General features: G+C 32.9%; 1 protein-coding gene across 1 annotated transcript in view; it reads left to right on the top strand.

The window, feature by feature from the left end:
* Window positions 1-20,264, top strand: part of REL (REL proto-oncogene, NF-kB subunit) — a 65,910-nt gene that overhangs the window by 8,307 nt on the left and 37,339 nt on the right. The window contains exons 2-4 of the mRNA XM_074287002.1: window positions 3,143-3,285; window positions 7,377-7,531; window positions 11,747-11,838. Coding sequence (XP_074143103.1) covers window positions 3,143-3,285; window positions 7,377-7,531; window positions 11,747-11,838 — 390 coding nt within the window. The remainder of the gene's footprint in view (window positions 1-3,142; window positions 3,286-7,376; window positions 7,532-11,746; window positions 11,839-20,264) is intronic.

A 20,264-nucleotide genomic window follows, 5' to 3' on the forward strand; every position in this document is an offset into this window, starting at 1 on the left:
TTAGTTTCTCTTATGTCCTCCACAAAATCAGACATTAGCTTTAGAGGAAGAATGATAACCTTGGAATGTTAGAGATATATTTCTGGATATTATTTAATTTAACTTCCACATTTTATGGATGCAACTAAAGCACTGGGAAGTTTAAACCTGCAGTTTTGATCCCAGGATAACTGCTGCTTGGAGAAGACACCAAGAAATGTACACTCTAATCAAATCAGTAATTCATTATGGAAAAAGAATAAAGAAATAATTAAGACAAATTCATTAGAATGAGAGAAAATTACTACAGTTTCTAGAATGGTTTAGAATCTTCATTTTAGAAGAGATGATATATTTCTTCTGGTCCAATAAATGAATTTTTGTAGTGATTTGTAATTTCTGCTCCACTCTAGGAGATCCAGCAAGGTTTCTTCTCACCCCAGATGCGGTGGGGAAGGTGGCCCTGTTTGTAGAGGGAGGACCAGAAAAGGGTTCTTCTTCCTGTAAGGGAGAGCCAAAAGGGGAAATCCCAAAGAGGGAGAGTAAGGGTGGAGCATGGTGAATTAGGGATTTCTTTGTGGGAACAAACAGGCTACTGTACTCTTTCAGCTATCTGTAACCACCTTTCTCCTCGTCCCTGCCCTTACCTCCCCTTCCCTTCTTCTACTCTGCTGAAGGAGCAGAGTTATTAAGCGAAGACTTTCATTACTCTCAAATTTAGTGTCCTCTAAATTTCCCACTGTAATACAGACTAGTTGTGTGACCACAGGCAAGTGTCACTACCTCTCAGATCCCCCAAGCAGTTCAATAAGACAGTAAGTTATCATAGATGGAGTTTCCACACTAGGAGTTCCCTTCAATGATGAAACCATAGATCCAATCTACATCTCCCACCCTCACCCCCCCCCCCCAAAAAAAAAAAACCCTACTTTCTTCTTTATTCACTGATAAGATCAGCGAAATGTATATATGGTCAGACTAAAGGTCAAATAAGTCTTTCACACTACCTAGTTAAAATTGCCTGGGTGGAAAAGGCCTATCTCTATAATGACATGATTAAAAGTAAATGGTAAGGTTTCCTTATTATAATTTAGCATGAATGAATTTAATCCAATTTTTTTCTCAAGCATAAGTTTTTATCATGTAAAGAGAGGAGCTTTAAGACAAGTTGAGAATTGGGGAGGAGAAGGCAGCCTCACCAAGTAAAGAAATGTCTTTTGGAAGGCCAGAAAACACCTTCACCTAATTCATTATTTTACACACATACACATACTCTCAAAGCTACCTGAATTCAGCAAATGCAAATACTACTTTAAATGGGTTTATTGAGATTGTTTCACTATACTTTGCTGTGAACTTCTTGCTTCTTTATTTGTGATTTCCTCAGTGTAAAGGACTCTTAGTGTGGAAACTCCTTCCTGTTGTAATTTAGTCTTAAAAGAGTTATCTGGGGAGCCCTGCTTGTGACTTCACTTTGCTGTTTTTGTGTCAGAGCCAAGACTCAAATCTTTTGTCCTCCTGACTCAAGTTGTTATCTCTTAAGAGATTACTTATTCTTGTGCTAATGAGGTACATATAAGTAATAACATAACCTGTTGAAGCACTAACTCCTCACTAAAAATGCCAATAAGGCCCCCCCAAACTTGATTCACAATAAGTAAAATAAAATACATATAAATTTTTAGAAATTTATAGAAATAGAAAGTTAATGTTGTGCTCTTTAACAGTCATCTTTTTGGCCACAAATCCTATTAATGTCTTATGTAATAAAACTATAGTACTGCTATGTATTCTTTTAAAAAATTTTTCTATACCCATAGACAACTATTTCTTTTTTCTTTTATTAAAGCTTTTTATTTTCAAAACATATGCATAGGTAATTTTCAACATTCATCCTTGTAAAACCTTGTATTCCAAATTTTTTCCATCCCTTCTTCCCACTTCCTCCCCTAGAGGGCAAGTAATTCAATATATATTAAACATGTCCAGTTCTTCTATACATATTTGCACATTATATCATACTGCACAAATTACTGTATTCTTAAGGTAAATTAAGTGCTGCCTCTCTTTCTCCTAATAATATCATTTGGTATCTCTTTCAATAGTCCTTACATTTTAACAGATGCCCAAATCTTGAAACAAAATTAGTTACCAACCCTGAATCTATGAGGAATAAATAAGGAGGCCTTTCCTGATTCCTCTTCTTCTTTAGGATCTTTCTTTGTGTACATAGTCTGACCTCCAAACAGAATAAACTTTGAAGGAAAGACCAAATTATAAGGATCTTCAGTTTCTCCATTTTATGCCTAAGAAAACTGGCTTAGTTGTTGGCTGATAACCATCAGCTTTATATACAGTAAGTCTTAATACTGAATTAAAATATGTTCATTTCAGACTTCCCTAGGCTGGGACTGAGGTGAGATAGGGTGGTGTATATTTGGGAAGTTAAGAGGAATAATTGAAAGTAGCCACTAATTGTAAAGTAAAACCAATATTCTTCATCAATTTTCTTTTCTTTTCTTTTTTTTTTTGGGGGGGGGGTAAGAAAACTTGGTAACTGATAAGAAACTGATAAAAAAAGACAAAAAATTTATATTATGAATTTTAGTATTATACAAGTTAAAATCTCTTTGTGTGTGTATGTGTTTCCCCTACATTTTGTAATAAAGCATTTCAAGGAATTTTATTGAAAAATTCATTTGATCTGAAATCTTAGTGAACTGATTTCCCCAAAAGACTTGCTAAGTGCTAAAAAAACAAACAAACAAACAAAACAACTTGAGCATTACTGTCTTCTCAGCATTTTTGTGAGGATCTTGGGGGAACCCCTGGCACTCATTTGGAAAACTGAGACAAGATTATCTCATAATTGATACCAGTATAAATTTTTGAGATATCTAGGGACAAATTAATGCTACCAACTGATTTTTTAAAAATAACTTGCCTTGACATTATATAAAAGCTTGATTTTGTTTTTTTTTTTAAACCCTACTTTCCTCACTCTTCCCTCTCCTAATATCACAACTTATTTGAATTTAACTCTGCATTTACTTGTAAAGAAAATTTACATTTCTTTCTGTTGAAAAAGATTGTTAAAAATGTAATGCTATTGCTACTCCAACATCATCAGTTGTTTTTTTGTTTTGTTTTGTTTTCATTTTAGGTGGGCATGAACCATATGTAGAAATAATTGAACAACCTAGGCAAAGGGGCATGCGTTTTCGTTATAAATGTGAAGGACGGTCAGCAGGGAGCATTCCAGGAGAACACAGTACAGATAATAACCGTACATACCCATCTATACAGGTAATTGACTACTGTTTTCTTGTTCATACAGTCAGGCAGGCTTCATAGTTTAGCATTGCAGTTTTATAAAAGGTATATTTCTTATGGTCACCAATAATTTTCTTGCAACTTTTTTAGATACTATATGCTTAAGATAGTAAATATCATTCTTTTTGGGTGAGACCTTGGTTTTTGATAGTGTATACTAAGTGACTAGATGTTCAGGAATATTTTCTCAAGGTTTCTTTGTAGACAGACTATGGCTGGCATGGTATGTTTTGGTACATGAATTGTTTTATCAGAAGTGTAGTATGGTAAAATAATTCATATTAAAACAAGTTGTAACCTTTTTTGAAGAGCTTAGAAAGAAAGCATCTTCCTTCCCCTTGGGCTCAGAGCTTTTTTACAGCTAAAAAAAAAAAGTTAGTGTCTATCTCAGCCATAATTCCTGTTCTCTTTTTCTAAAATCTGGTCTCAGGAGAAAGGAGAGGAAAAATTCTTTCTTTTTTATTTTCCTGCCCACATGTGTGTCCCTGACCTTATTTATGTCTGCACTTGCTGATTGGAAATATTACCACTTTATATATGTTGAATTTATTTTATACCAATCCAGAATAGAAAAAGGATAAAATTTTGATTTAAAGTGATTATTCAAATGGTAATTTTTTACAATAAAATTTTAATATAAGAAGAGGTGATAGGAGCCAGATCTGTAATTTCATTGGTATAGGGAACTTCTATCTACCAACACAGATTAGTATCTTTCCTGAAAATTTTAGTCTTAAAAAACTGCCCAGACTTCTGTAGAGGTTAAATGGCTTGCCCAGAACATGCTTCCAGTTTGTATGAAAGGTTGAAATTGAACCCAGGCCTTCCTGGTTCCAAGGCCAGCGTTTTAGGTACTAGGCAATGATGACTTTTATCTAATTTTAAAATATCCAAACTATTTTCATTTTTCTTTTAAAATTTTATTGATCTATTTCTGTATCACATTTTCTTTCTAATATTTATCTCCTTTCTCAGAGGGTAAAAAAGAGGGAGTAAAAAAGCAGTTTATCAAAACCAGCCAATAGTCAAGTCTGACAGTATGTGCTTTGTCCTACCTTCATAGTTACCCATGTCTAGAAGGAAGGAAGGAAGTGTATTCTCATATCTTTTTTCTGGGACCAAACTTATTTATTGTAATTACAAAATGTTCTTTTGTAATTTTTTTGCTCCCGTTATTTCCATTTATCTTTTTGTAGTCATTTTGTATATTCTAGTTCTGTTTTCTTCACTTTCCATCAGTTCATTAATTCCATTAATATACATACCCAAGTTTTTAACCTCTTTTCAACTTCAGATTATTATCAGGAATATTACTGTTTTTCCCAGTCCTCTAAGAGTCATCTTTCATCCTTTGCTTTAGGCTCTCCACCTATATTCAGGCATTTAGACTTTATAAGTAGAAACATAACTAGAACAACCTCATTGCTAGCTCTTATCTGGTGTCATTGTGATCAGGCCATTCCCATTATCAAATTCCTGTAGAATTTTCAAATTGAGGTTAAATTAAAAATATGCAGTTTTGAAGTTATCATAGATTTCCCTTTATAGCACTAACTGCCTTCTATCTTGGACCTCCCAGGTTTGTACTCCTACTTTCATCCATCTAAGCCTTCCTCTAAATCAGTGCTTCTGAAAGTATGGTCTTGGGACTCCTGGGAGTCCAAAGGACTCCAAATCTCTCTTCGTAGAAGGTCTACAAGGTCAAAATAATTTTCTTAATTATGATAAGATGTTTAATTTCAAATATGGCAAATTTTGATAGGTAATTTAACGGACAAAACAAAAACTCTTTTTAGAGATCATCAGTAAACTTTTTTAAGAATGTAAAGGGATCCCGAGACCAAAAAGTTTGAGAACCACTGGTCTAAAATTGTCTTTCGACAAAAAAAGGTACATCTATAGCAATCTAATCTTTGACAAATCCAAAGAAACCAACATTAGGGATAAAAATTCATTATTTGGAAAAAACTGTTGGGAAAACTGGAAATTAGTATGGCAGAAATTAGATATGGATCTACACTTAACACCATATACCAAGATAAGATCAAAATGGGTCCATGATTTAGGCATAAAGAATGAGATAATAAATAGATTAGAGAAACAGAAAATAGTCTACCTCTCAGACCTGTGGAGGAGGAAGGAATTTATGACCAGAGGAGAACTAGAGATCATTATTGATCACAAAATAGAAGATTTTGATTACATCAAACTAAAAAGTTTCTGTACAAACAATACTAATGCAAACAAGATTAGAAGGGAAGTAACAAATTGGGAAAATATTTTTAAAGTTAAAGGTTCTGACAAAGGTCTCATTTCCAAAATATATAGAGAACTGACCCTAATTTATAAGAAATCAAACCATTCTCCAATTGATAAATGGTCAAAGGATATGAACAGACAATTCTCAGATGATGAAATTGAAACTATATCCACTCATATGAAAAAGTGTTCCAAATCACTACTGATCAGAGAAATGCAAATTAAGACAACTCTGAGATACTACTACACACCTGTCAGATTGGCTAAGATGTCAGGAACAAATAATGATGAATGTTGGAGGGGATGTGGGAAAACTGGGACACTGATACATTGTTGGTGGAGTTGTGAAAGAATCCAGCCATTCTGGAGAGCAATTTGGAACTATGCCCCAAAAGCTATCAAAATGTGCATACCCTTTGACCCAGCATTGCTGTTATTGGGCTTATATCCCAAAAAGATACTGAGGAGGGGAAAGGGACCTGGATGTGCCAAAATGTTTGTGGCAGCTCTTTTTATAGTAGCTAGAAACTGGAAGATGAATGGATGTCCATCAATTAGAGAATGGTTGGGTAAATTATGGTATATGAAGGTTATGGAATAATTGCTCTGTAAGAAATGACTAGCAGGAGGAATACAGAGAGGCTTGGAGAGACTTACATCAACTGATGCTGAGTGAAATGAACAGAACCAGAAGATCTCTGTACACTTCAATGTTGTATGAAGATGTATTCTGATGGAAGTGGATATCTTCAACATAAAGAAGATCCAACTCACTTCTAGTTGATCTGATAGACAGAAATAACTACACCCAGAGAAGGAACACTGGGAAGTGAATGTAAATTGTTAGCACTACTGTCTATCTACCCAGGTTACTTATACCTTTGGAATCCAATACTTAATGTGCAACAAGAAAATGGTATTTACACACATATATTGTATCTAGGTTATATTGTAACATATGTAAAATGTATGGGATTGCCTGTCATCAAGAGGAGGGAATAGAGGGAGGGGGGGATAATTTGGAAAAATGAATACAAGGGATAATATTATTAAAAAAATTACTCATGCATATATACTGTAAAAAAATTCTAAATAAAATAAAATAAATAAAATAAAATAAAATTGTCTTTCCTTCCCTCCACCAAACTGCTTAACTGTCTTCCTGAAACTCCATTCAAATCATATTTTCTTTAAACAGTTTTTGGAAAACTTACTTGTTTTGTTATTCTGGTAATTTCTTTATCTTGAAAAAGTCTATATAATTAGTATTCAGTAAATGAGGACTATCATAAATATTTTCCCAAATCATCTTAATGAATGGTTAATTTTAGCTATATTTAAATAGTAGTTTTTGAAGTGAAATTGATAGATACTGTCATTTAAATACACAAGTTCAGTGAATTTTTTTGGTATTACAGTAAATATTCTTTACAATTAGCTTGCTTTATTTTACATATACATTTAGGCAGTGATAATTTATTCTCTATTACACTTGAGTTTCTCATAACTTTATGTAATGGTAATTTTAAATTGTTTTATTCATTTTTAAAAGTCAGGACATCAAAACATCATGGGTCAGGTGGCTTTACAGTTCAACATTAGAAGCAAGAGCCCAAAGCCAAGAAAAAGGTTAATTGTTCCAATCTGATACATTATTAGAAATCTCTGTTTAGTTCCATTTATGCAGTGTTTGAATATAGTCTAAATAAAACTATTGGGGGAGGAGAGAGTTCCAGTAGTGAATAGATCAGCTGTTCGTGAAGCATAGTTTCAGTTTACTACTTGAAATTTCTTTCCTTTTTCAGATAATGAATTGCTATGGGAAAGGAAAAGGAAAAGTGAGAATAACTCTGGTAACAAAGAATGAGCCATACAAACCACATCCCCACGATCTAGTTGGAAAAGACTGTAAAGATGGCTACTATGAGGCCGATTTTGGTCAGGAACGCAGAGCTCTGATGTAAGTGACTATTCTCTCCTTTAAGCTAGTGTTTGTGTGAAATACACCCTCCCAGAACCTTCAGAAGCAAGAAGATGGTTAGAAAACAACTTCCATGTCCATTCATCACTGAGAAGATAATTATTCTTGTTGACTAATAGTCAATGTTTCCTTTCCTGTTGTATTCTAATTACTTTTTCCTTCTACAGTAGTTGAATTAAATCACCTTACATCTTGTGGGAGAAATGAAACGAACATAGCAGCTGTGATTAGTATTTTTTTGGTGGTTGATGGCATATTCCAAATGTCTCAGTGTTGAGATTTTGGCCAGCTGATCATTTTTTACTCCTACTTCTCCTAATTTCCTGCTCCACTCTGGCCAGCGATTACTTGCTCTGCACTTAAAATGTTACATCTTAAAATTACTAGGAGTTATTATACACATTATTCTGTTTTTTACACCTAGATATTTGATTTAACTTTCCTTGAAATAGATTTAGATTTCTAAGTCTATAAACATTACTTATTTTGAAGAACTAAGAGATTATATCTTTTTGTATCATTTCAGGGACTTTTTTGAGACTTAAATTTGTTTTAAAATCTTTAAAGAAAAATCATATAACTTGAAAATTTTGTATGTAAATGGGAGTTTTACAAAATGAATTGACTTTTATCTTTTTTTAAGTTGATTAGTATTTGACATGAACTATCTTTTATCTTTTTTTGTTCCTTTCATCTACTGATTTCTCTGATAATAAAAATATGCATTTAAAAATAGTGTAGACCTTGTGATGGACAGTAGATATGTGTTTGACAACTGACCTAAATAAGCTATAAAATATCACAACTTAAATCATAATTCCTTTACTAGTTTGATCACAGGATAATGTAATGTTGATGGAGACAGAGGATTCCTAATAATAAAATTAAAGATTTACAAGTTTTGAACAAGATATTTATTCTTATCATGATTTGTCGGTCATATATGTGAATTCTAGTTTCAGTTTTTTTAATACAGAATTTTTGCCAGTTAAACAGCTGATCTTGAAAACTTAGGTAAAGAGCTTAAGTTTTCTAGTGAGATAACCAGCAAATAAATAACTTTAGTTAATTATTATTAATAATAAATATTAATAACTTATTAAGTAAATAACTTAAAGTCTTTCCAATTTAGAATATGGCCTGCTACAGCTTGAACTCCTTTGGCATAGACATTGTGCGAAGGAGTAAATTACTAAGTCACATTTTATTTTTCTCTAGAGAATTTAAATAAGTTTGTTTACTAAAACTTGAAATGATTTTGATATGCATTGGTGAAAATACCATTGAAATTATGGATTTTTAGGAAGATCCATACTTTAAAAATATTAAAATAGTATTTTGCTCTAGTAGTAAATATTCCACTGAATCTTTTCATGTTTATGGGTTATCTTTCCTTATTTGTACATTAAAAATGCTTTTTAGATGTTAATTACTTTTAAAATGGATTGCTTTCTTTTGTGAGTATGCTTTTACTCTTATCACACCCCTTTTTCTGTTTATCTTCATCTCTCCAATTCTTTTTAATTTTTGCCCCTCCAAAATTCTTTTCATTTTATTAATCTTAGTTTAATGCCTTGTTTCTTATAATCCATGAATTTACCTTTGAAAATGAATTATTCATCTCTAGAAATCAGAATACTTAAAACTAAACTGATTATAGTAGATGACTGGTGAAAAAAGCAGCATTTACTGTAGACTTTTTTTTTATAATATCTAAATATTAACTAAATGATGTTTGGTTAATCTAGGTATCTTTTAGTTTAATGTCCTTTAGACTCTCTAATTATATAATGCTTACTAAAATAACCTATCATAAGTTAAAATCCATTCAGGATAATGCACTTAGCAGATTCAAGCATCAGTCTTGTCTTTAAGGTGTAATGGTTCAGTGACTTATATGAAAGCCTGTGCCTTCATTATGTGAAATCCACTCTGGCCAACATTGTTGAAAATAATGAATTTAGCTAGTGTCTGTTGCCTTCAAGTTCTCAGTTATGTGCCCTTCTCTCTCTTCCATGTTCCTTTTTCTCCAGTCCTTAGAATCTTCATCTTCTTTTCTCTTTCATATCTACCACTCTTCCTCGCTCTTGCCAGGACCCTCCTTTCCTAGTTAAAACCAGGTCTTAGAAAGGTATTTGAAATCCATTCTTACTAAGCTTTAATAACTATAATATTTAAAAGTATTTGTGAGGGTAGGCTGGAAAGGAGAAGGGGAAGTAGAAGAATTTGCATATTCACTGTGATAAAAACTTTAAAAAAAAAAAAAGAGTTTTTTGTTCCAGCAAAATGATGTTTTTTAGAGGACCAGGAAATTAGCTAGGTGTCTTTGAAATTGTTTTTATCTGGAAGCATTTGTTTTCTCTATCCTGAATATCCTTCTATGACTACAAAAGCAAGATGTGTGAGCTTGTGCATTGAATTTCTGACAGGTACTTATGACTGTAATTAATGAATTTGCTAATTTGTCATTTTTGGCTTTGTATATATATTAGCCATAACACATTAACTATTTATCCATGTAAACAATATGTTTACACTTTATAATTTGTTATTAGTATAAATATTTTATAGATTTGTAGTTGCTTGGATTTCATTTCATTTCATATTCCATGTTTCTTTGGTTAGGCTCAAGTATGAATATTAAAAGTAAAGTAAAAAGTAAAGAGTATCTGGCTCATGAACAAACATTGTTCTTAATATTCCTGTTAACTGGATGTATAATATTTGTTACTGAAATATTGAGTTGACTAGATTGCCTTCTTTTTTCCATTCCTAAGATGAAAAAAAATTTTTTAATGTATATTAGTAAAACAGTAGTTAAGATTTTCAGTTGATTTTTGTGAAAACACACACACATATCTTGTTATAATATCAGTAATACTAGTGGTGTATCTTTATCTTTTATGGGGAAAAAATGAGTTCATTTATTTTGGAAAAAAGTAAAATGTGAATGTGTATTTACCTGAAAGGATATAGTGAGAGCTAATGTAATCTAATGGAAAGAGTACTGGCATGAAAATCAAAACAGTGAATGGGAGTTGGAATTCTGGTTCTGCCACTAACTAGATGGATTAGAGAAATTTGGACCTTAATAAATTGTTTAAGTTCTGAGTCTCAATTTCTTCATATCTTAAAGAGGTCATACTAGAGATGTTCTTAATCTATGAGGCTACAATTATTATTTGTCTAAAATTATATGAAAAACAGTGAATTCTAATGAAATAATATATTAGAAATTATTTGACTTTTGTTTTCAAATGAGTATTTCATCGAAGAGCCCTTTCCTTTAGAAAAATTAAAAAATATCTTTATGGCCTCTGGATGAATCTAGGAATACTCATGAAGAAAAAGTTGTATGGTTTCAGGAATTACAACAAGAGTAAAATCTTTTACGAAAACACAACTTCATTAGAAGAGAGAGAAAAAGGGAACTTTTAAAAGAGTATTTGGAGGAAAAGACTAATGATTTTGAGAGGATCCATAAGAAAAGCTTAATGTGAATTGCCAAGTAAAGTTTGAAAGAACTATATTATGATAGCAGAACTTTGCTTCCTTGTTCATATCCACCAAACTTTAATGATGTAATGGTTTTTCCATGTGGGACTATATATGAGTGCTGATGGTGGTGGGGGAGTCCCCTGGCAGTGATCTCTATTTGTCACATGCAAATGAGTAGTGTTGATAGCTATTCAGAACTTTTCCATAAATGTAACATTTTGAAAGTTTGTAAATGTTTAATTTTTAAATATAAAATTTTCTTAATTTCCCATTGATTCTTCAAAATGAAGTTATATTCTCTGATAATATTTGTAATAAATAATGTTGTAGTTGAGTACAACAAAAGATTTTCCACTGTTGTCTAGGACCACATATTCAAAGGCAACATAATGTCAAATATTCAAATTCTTTCCAAGTACCTTTAAGTCCCTTCTGATCTTTGTGATTACATTTTGTTTTCTAAATTGATAAATTTGACTTGGAGATACTGAGAGAATGCAGTTACAAGTATCTCTGTGCAAAAATGCATATTCTATTTCTTTTTCCTTTTAATGTATACTTTAGGAATTTAACATTATTTTTGTTTTCTGTCACTTAGATCTATATCTGTTAGTATTAAATTGACTAAATAGGACCTCTTGTTTTTGTGATTAAAAAACCATTTACTTGATAGTTCTTCATTTTACTCTGTTCTAGTTTTCAGAATTTGGGGATTCGATGTGTAAAGAAAAAAGAAGTTAAAGAAGCCATCATTTCACGACTTTCAGCAGAAATTAACCCTTTCAATGGTAAGTGTATTTTACAAGACTAATTGATGCCATGATTCATCTGATAGCCATTGTTTTGCAAAATTTTTCTCAGAAATGTATGAGTATTACAATAGTTGTGGTAAGATGAACCAAATTCCTTTTTTCTCTACCATTTTCTTTGAACTGCCAAAGTTCAAAGTTAAAGTTTTAGAAAATGAATGTTGTTATAAAAAGGAATATACCTTTCTGTCCTTAAAAAGCATAAAGGTCTTAATGTTGAGACAAGATTAACATATGAATTGATAGTAAATGATATGAGATATTTTAATCAGTTAAATTGTATATTACAGACCACAAATATATAGAAACCCACAGAAGAGATAGATTAGTGAGGTCTGGATTAGTTGGCTATAGAGATGAGATTTGAAGTGGCCTGTTGGGTTGGATTGGGCTGGATTTAGATGGTTAGCAAAAGGGAAGAATGTTTTTTTTTTTTTGTTGTTGTTGTTAAGGCAAAGTGACTTTTTCTTTTCTTTTTTTTTTTTTTCCCTGAGGCTGGGGTTAAGTGACTTGCCCCAGGGTCACACAGCTAGGAAGTGTTAAGTGTCTGAGACCAAATTTGAACTTGGGTCCTCCTGATTTCAGGGACAGTACCCTGAGAATAAGTCTTCTAGGCAAAGCTTAGGCAGGAATGAGCACTGTGTTTTATAGGGACAAGATCATTCTATTTTGAATGAAGGGAATGTGTTGCGGAAGAGTAGAAAATGAGATTTGAGCAAGTAATGAGGAACCATTATTTGAAAATCTAGAATTTGAATTAAAATTTGGTGCAGTAGAAAGTAAGGTGAAATGTTTTTGACCATGAAAATAGAATGATAAACATGTCCTCTGGGTGAAAATCAGTCAGAGAATAGTATGAACAATGACTGGAGTGAGGGGAAGCTGGGGACAAGTGAGAACCCTCAGAACCTTATAATGACTAATCTGGGAATGAGGTCCTAGGCCAGGATGATGAAAGCTACATGATGCAGTACTCAGGCCTGTGTGGCTGGGGCATCATTTACCAGGTCTTGGGCACTTGTCCCAGGCTTTGTCTTCTGCCTGCTTCCTTTTTCAGAGCCCTTTTAATTCAGAAACTTCCATCTGAGGCCTTTTCTATTGAAATGATCTCCAGACTAGTTTCTGTACTTTAGTCTTTCCTTCTTCAAAATACCCTATTCCTTACTGCCAGACTAAGTTTCTTCAACACTTTTATCATATTACTTTTCTGCTTGTTGTTTCCCCTTGCCCTCAGAATAAAGTGTGACTTTCTTAGCTTGGCATTCAAAGCCATGATGATTATTTGCCTCCAATTTCACACACACACATGCCACACAAGCTGCTGTGCTTTATTTACACTGGTTGTTTTCCTGCCTGGTACATTATCAAAGCCTTGTTCAAGATCTATCTCCCCCATGAAGCTTTTCTAGTCCTACTATGATTTCTTTCTCTGAATTCCTCTCTTTCCTCTAGTTTATAGCTCACTTGGCAAATTAGTCACATACAAACTTTCTTTTATTGTTGTTGAATTTTTATGTTATTAGATTTTCATGTATTTGTCTTAACACATCTGGATTATAAATCTTAATTTTTTTGTATTCCTCACTTAAGAGTTTATTGCACATAATAGATTAAAAAAAGAATTTTGCTTGATTAATAGAAAAGAAAGCTAATTTGATGATAATTCCAATGTGGCCTCAATAGGTGCTTAGGGAAACTTCTAATGACAGGGACAATAATTGGGATGGAAAGGCAGTTTTGTGGGAGGGAAAATGCTTGTTCTGGATATGAATCATACCATTATTCTGAGCTGAGCTGAGCCTTAGAGATCATTTCTAGTCCCAGTATTCTTATTTTTATAAGTGAGGAGATGGAGGCCTAGAGAAGCTAACTTATTTGTACATTGTCACAGTGAGTTTGAGGTGACAGAGAAATTGCATAATGAGGGTAGGACTATCCTCATGTATATAGTATGTCATCTAGATGTATTGTTGAGTGGTTTCTAAAATTGTATGATATATTTAGATAATTACTTTTATCTAAGTGAAAAATTGAGTTTTTAGAAAAAATTCATTAAGCAGATCATATTTCAAAGAAGTCATATTAAGTCACTTACTTTTCCCTAGGTTGGCTTCATTCCATATTCTGATAGGAGTTTTATAGTTGTAGTAATAATTATCATGTACTTTTAAAAAGATTTAGAACAAAAGACTAAAATGTTTATTTGAAATCTTAAAATTCCAAAAATTTTGGAATTCAGTTTTATGTTGTACTTATTTCTCTTCTTGATCATTTGAGCTCTTTTATATCTCCTGTACTACAGATAACGTGAGGTTTTTTTAAAAAAAATGTTTTTGATATCCTCAAGATATAGGTGGCATCCATTAATTTAAATTCTTCTTTAAAAATATTTTATTTTTTCTTCAATTGTATCTTAGAACAGTTTTTTACATTTTGAAAAATTTTGAGTTCCAAATTTTTCCTCTTATTCTTTTCTTTCCCCCTCTCTAAGATGGCAATCTGATAGAAGTTGTACATATGCAATCATTTCCATATTATTTTTTACAAGAAGACTCAAAGAATGAAAAGAAGAATGATGCTTCAATATATTAGCTAGCTTGCTGATTTAGCCAGTTTTGTGTAAAACCCAGAATAAGAACTATGTATAGTTCTGGCAGAAAAAAAATCCAGGATCACTTACTCTTGTATGAATTATGGCATCTTTCATGCATTGAGTCCAGCGCCTTGTCATAATTGTTTTAGATTTGAAATTGGGTCCTGTCAACTGATAACCCATGATGGCTACATAGTTTGGGATTTCTTGTGAAGTGTTATGATATACTGGAATCACAAGGGTTGCAAGTTTGGTTTTCCAAAATTAAAGTTTGATATTTGAGATTTTAAATTTAAATCCCTTCCCTATTTTAATTAGAATCTACTGTCAGCATATATTGAAAATGAACATATATGGTAATGCTACTGTATTATTGTTGAAGATTGCCTTATCTTAAATATATAGAGTCAATTCTTAAGTATTTGTAAATATTTAGTAACTGTTTACTATACCAATGTGACTCTTTGTTAAGTTCTCAAAGGACATCTTGACATTGTACATAGGAAAGGAATATATAACATTGACGTAGCATGTTCTTTGACACTGTGCTGTAGAATTTGCACTTCTGTTCTATATTTTAGTTTTCTATTTTACAGGTGTGCAAGATAGTGACTTTGTCATAAGGGTGTATAAGCCTATTCTTTTATAATTTTTTAAAATAAATTATGTCAGGGCAGCTAGGTGGCTCAGTGGATAGAGCAACAGCCTTAAAGTCAGGAGGACCAGAGTTCAAATCCGATCTCAGACACTTACTTCCTAGCTGTGTGACCCTAGGCAAGGCACTTAACCCCAATTGAAAAAAAAGAAGTAGAAGAAGAAATAAATTATGTCACTTTGGCATCTGAGGAGAATTGTCCATTGTGAGGCAAGTAATCTGTATCCCAGTTCCCCTGCAGCAGAGATTAGAGCCTTTTACTTTATCAGACTAACTTACACATCCCCATTCCCCCCCTCAAAAAAATCCAAAACAACCAAACAAAACCACAAGGCTTCTATTATAGCTGGGGACCAATTATGTTTCCCCCCCCCAGTAATGGGCAGGAGGGCAGTGCAGGATATAACATTGTATATGGAAAAGAGAAAATAGAATCTTTATTATATGGTTTGAAATGTAGGATGCTTTTAACATTTGTTACTGCTGACCAGTAATTTCATTTTACATTTTTAAGCTAAGATCTTCCTTTACATTCTTATGATATAGAGGTGACCCTGGGTTCAACCCATCTTACCAAGATAGAACGAATTTAAATGTACTAGAAATAGATGATGTATCTATCCTCTTAGACCTATCTAGTTACATTCAGAGAGGCAGATCACCAAATAAGTCATAGGTTATTATTATTATTTTTTGATCATAGCAGTTCATCAAGATCATTTTCTAGTAAATCAGAGTGTTTTTTGTTTTTATAGTGATATTTTGTTTTGTCTTATTTTCCATTGTCAGAAATATCTACACAAATTAAATCATAGATCCTTTAAGCATTGAAGAATATGAATATGGAAACCAAATTTCCTTAGTTGTTGGGTTATTGAAATTTCTACAGTTTATTGGAAAAAATGCTTCTAATCAGTTCTTAATTTGAATCAGTTTATTATCAGATCAGTTTTTAATTTCAGCAAGTATATTAATGTTTGTATTGTTTCAGCAGCTTAGATTTTTTTTAAAAAGCAGCTTTGATTTTAGGCAATTTGACACTTTAAATTTGGCATTAGAAATTTTTATCCACTATCTTCAACATAAAGAAGATCCAACTCACTTCCAGCTGATCAATGATGGACAGAAACAACTACACCCAGAGAAGGAACACTGGGAATTGAATGTAAAATATTAGCACTACTGTCTATCTACCCAGGTTACTTAGACCTTCGGAATCCAATACTTAACGTGCAACAAGAAAATTGGATTTACACGCATATGTTGTATCTGGGTTATACTGTAACACATACAAAATGTATGAGATTGCCTGTCATCTAGGGGAGGGAGCGGAGGGAGGGAGTGGAAAATCTGGAAAAATTAATACAAGGGATAATGTTATAAAAAAAAATTACTCATGCATATATACTGTCAAAAAATGTATAATTATAAAATTAATTAAAAAAAAAGAAAAATTTTATCCACATTCATGTAAATACCAATCAATAAGCTTTTATTAAATCATACTACTTCCTGGTCATCTCCATACTTTGCCTTCTACCTATCACCCTCATCTTCCTACCCCTGTAACTTTGGACTCTGTTTTTAGATCCTTTCTTTTTCTCTTTACCTTCCCCACATAGATGAACACTTATCTTGCCTCCAAATCACTTTGTGGCATTCTATATATTTTAACTTCTGCTTTTAGGCCAATATCTTCATTTCTCTTCCCTTGTACTCTACTGTGGAGTCCGTTCCCCTTCTTCTTCCCTCTCATTCCCAAAAGATTAGTGTCATAATAAGAATAAATTGAATTATAATTAAACTTTACTTTTTTTCTTATAAAATTTATAAAATGGTTTATTAAATGTACAGTATACCCATTCTATCCATCTTGTTTCACGCTAATGATATTTAGCATTCTTAGAATTTTAAAAAGCTTATATCTATAAAGCTAGGGAATATTTTAATTTGTTTTTAATTTACATTTTCAATTTCAAAAAGCCTGGTATAGTGATGCATTATAAAAAGTTGCTTTTTTTCTTTCCTGTTCTGTCACTATATGTGTATTATGCTTGTTTGTGGGTAAGGCATTTTTTACATTATTTGGGTTTTAAAGGCATGTTTTAAACCTTTAATTTAAAAAAAAGGAGAACATGAATGTTACATCATATTCTGTTGATCAAGTATGAAATAGAATTTAAAAATAGTTTAAGAGGAATTGGCTGGATGCATGCTTCCTCTTTCATGATAGTTTATAGATTTCTTTAATACATTTATAAGGGCTGGTAAGAACTGGTAAGGGCTAATGAGAACTTGACACTGATCTGATTTCAATATGGATTGTCTAAATGTTGACAGAAAAAAAGGAATTAATATTTGGCATGGGTGGTAACTTCAGTTTTTAAATTATTTAAATTAATGCAAATTTGTTGAATAAAGAATATAAAAGTTTTGAAAGATTGGAATTATTAAAGAAGGCTAAACTATTACTGACCCCACCCTCTGTTTGCCTACCTAAGGAGTGGATTAAGTTGGACAATCCCTGATGCCTATTATCTGTATAGTAAAATATAAACTCTTTAATGCTAAAGTAGCCTCCACAATCTGGCCTTAGTCTGCCAGGGAGTATGGCTCCAGGGAAGAGCTTTGGACTGCCAATCAAAAAGTTCAAATCCAGGCAACTCCTTCATCCTGGTTCCCTTTTTCTAAGAGAGAAGTGCAATGGGAAAAGGGCTGGGTTTGAATCCCCATTGGATTGACTGCTCTTTGCATAACCTTTAAACCTGAGCTTCTTTGGGATTCTGTGACTTCATCTATAAAATGAAGGAGTTGGTATAATAATAATGGTAATAACTAATATTTATATAGTTCATACTTTATGCCAAGTACTATGCTAACACTTTACAATTAATATCTTATTTGATCCTTACAACAACCTTAGGAGGCAGGTGAGAAAAGGGAGCCAGTAGAAGTTCTCTGACTTCCTGACTCCAGGTCCTGTTGCTGCACAGGACAGCTGATTCAGTTGTGAAATCCTGTGATGTTTCCAGCTTCTTTCACATTCTATTTTTGCAACCTGTGGGTGTAATCAAACTGAATTAACCATTGTTTTCCAAATTCAGCACTAAAGCTCTGACTTCCCAGGGTTTGTGCCAGTTTTGGCTTATGTGTTGAAAAAACCCCTTTGTTGACTCCAAACAGCCAGTCTTCTCTTCCTTAAAGTCTTCCTTGTAGATGCTTCTTTCTGTGAAGGTTTCCCCTTAGGTATTCTCAACTCTTTTTTCTTAGAACATTTTGTTACATTTCTTCTTTGTCTCTATCACATCTTTCTATGTGCTTATGGCATGGACCCAGAAAAAAGATAGTAAGTTTCTTGAGGGTAAAGACTATTACTTTTAATCCCAGGATTTAACACTACCTTGCTCTTAAAAAGTGCTCAATAATTGTTAGGGAAGACTTCTTTATTTTTTTTTTTTTAATTCATTTTTCCAAATTATCCCCTCCCTCCCTCCACTCCCTCCCCCTGATGGCAGGCAATCCCATACATTTTACAGGTGTTACAATATAACCCAGATACAATATATGTGTGTAAATACCATTTTCTTGTTGCACATTAATTATTAGCTTTAGGGAAGACTTCTTGCAGAAGGTATCTTGTAATGATAATTTGTTTTAAAAAGCTTTTCCATGTAAACCTGTGAGACATTTTACAATTGAAAGCTCAGATAAATTGTCTTTTTTCTTTTTTCTTTTTTAATTAATTTTTATAATTATAACCTTTTCTTTGACAGTACATATGCATAAGTAATTTTTTTTTTAATATTATCCCTTGTACTTCCTTCTGTTCCAAGTTTTTCCCCTCCTTCCCTCCACCCCCTCCCCTAGATGGCAGGCATTCCCATACATATTAAATATCTTATAGTATATCCTAGGTACAATATATATGTGCAGAACCGAATTTTGTTGTTGTTGTTGTTGCAAAGGAAGGATTATATTCGAAAGGTAAAAATAATCTGGGAAGAGAAACAAAACAAAACAAAAAAAACAATGCTCATAGTTTACATTCATTTGCCAGTGTTACTTTTCTGGATGTAGCTGATTCTGTCCATCATTGATCAATTGGAATTGGATTAGTCTTCTCTATGTTGAAGATATCCACTTCCATTAGAATACATCCTCATATCATTGTTGAAGTGTATAATGATCCCCTAGTTCTGCTCATTTCATTCAGCATCAGTTGATGTAAGTCTCTCCAAGCCTCTCTGTATTCCTCCTGCTAGTCATTTCTTACAGAAAAATAATATGCCATAACATTTATATACCATAATTTATCCAACCATTCTCCAATTGATGGGTATCCGTTCATTTTCCAGTTTTTAGCCACTATGAAAAGGGCTGCCACAAACATTTTGGCACATACAGGTCCCTTTCCCTTTTTTAGTATTTCCTTGGGATATAAGCCCAGTAGTAGCACTGCTGGGTCAAAGGGTATGCACATTTTGATAACTTTTTGGGCATAATTCCAGATTGCTCTCCAGAATGGTTGGATTCTTTCACAACTCCACCAACAATGCATCAGTTTTCCAGTTTTCCCACAGCCCCTCCAACATTCATCGTTTTTTGTTCCTGTCATCTTAGCCAATCTGACAGGTGTGTAATGATATCTCAGAGTTGACTTATAAATTGTCTTTTTTCAAGGCCACATAGCTGATAAGTATGTGAGTTCAAACTTCATTATACTATTACTAATTACTAAAAATCACTCATTTTAAAAAAGATTTATTTATTTTTTGTGAGGCAGTTGGGATTAAGTGACTTGTTCAGTATCACACAGGTAGCAAGTAGTAAGTGGCAGGATTTGAACTCAGGTCCTCCTGACTGTAGGTTTGGTGTTTTGCCTCACTGTGCCATCTAAATGGCCCCCCCCTTTGAAAAACAAACAAAAAAAAGAAATGCAAAACAAAAGAGAACATCATTATGTGCCCAGAAGAACATCATGTCTTTCCTATTCCTGTTGACTGTTTAATTAAATTCTGCTCCATAACTTGCTTGCTATTACTTAACCTCCCCCCACCCAAAGATTCCTCCCTTGTCTTCTTCCCTCACCCTTTGTTTCCTCATCTGCCCATCCTTCCCCATTTATTTTTTTTAGTAGATTTTGAAGGGTGCTATACC

This window comes from Sminthopsis crassicaudata, chromosome 2 (assembly GCF_048593235.1).
Source record: "Sminthopsis crassicaudata isolate SCR6 chromosome 2, ASM4859323v1, whole genome shotgun sequence".
NCBI lineage: Eukaryota > Metazoa > Chordata > Mammalia > Dasyuromorphia > Dasyuridae > Sminthopsis > Sminthopsis crassicaudata.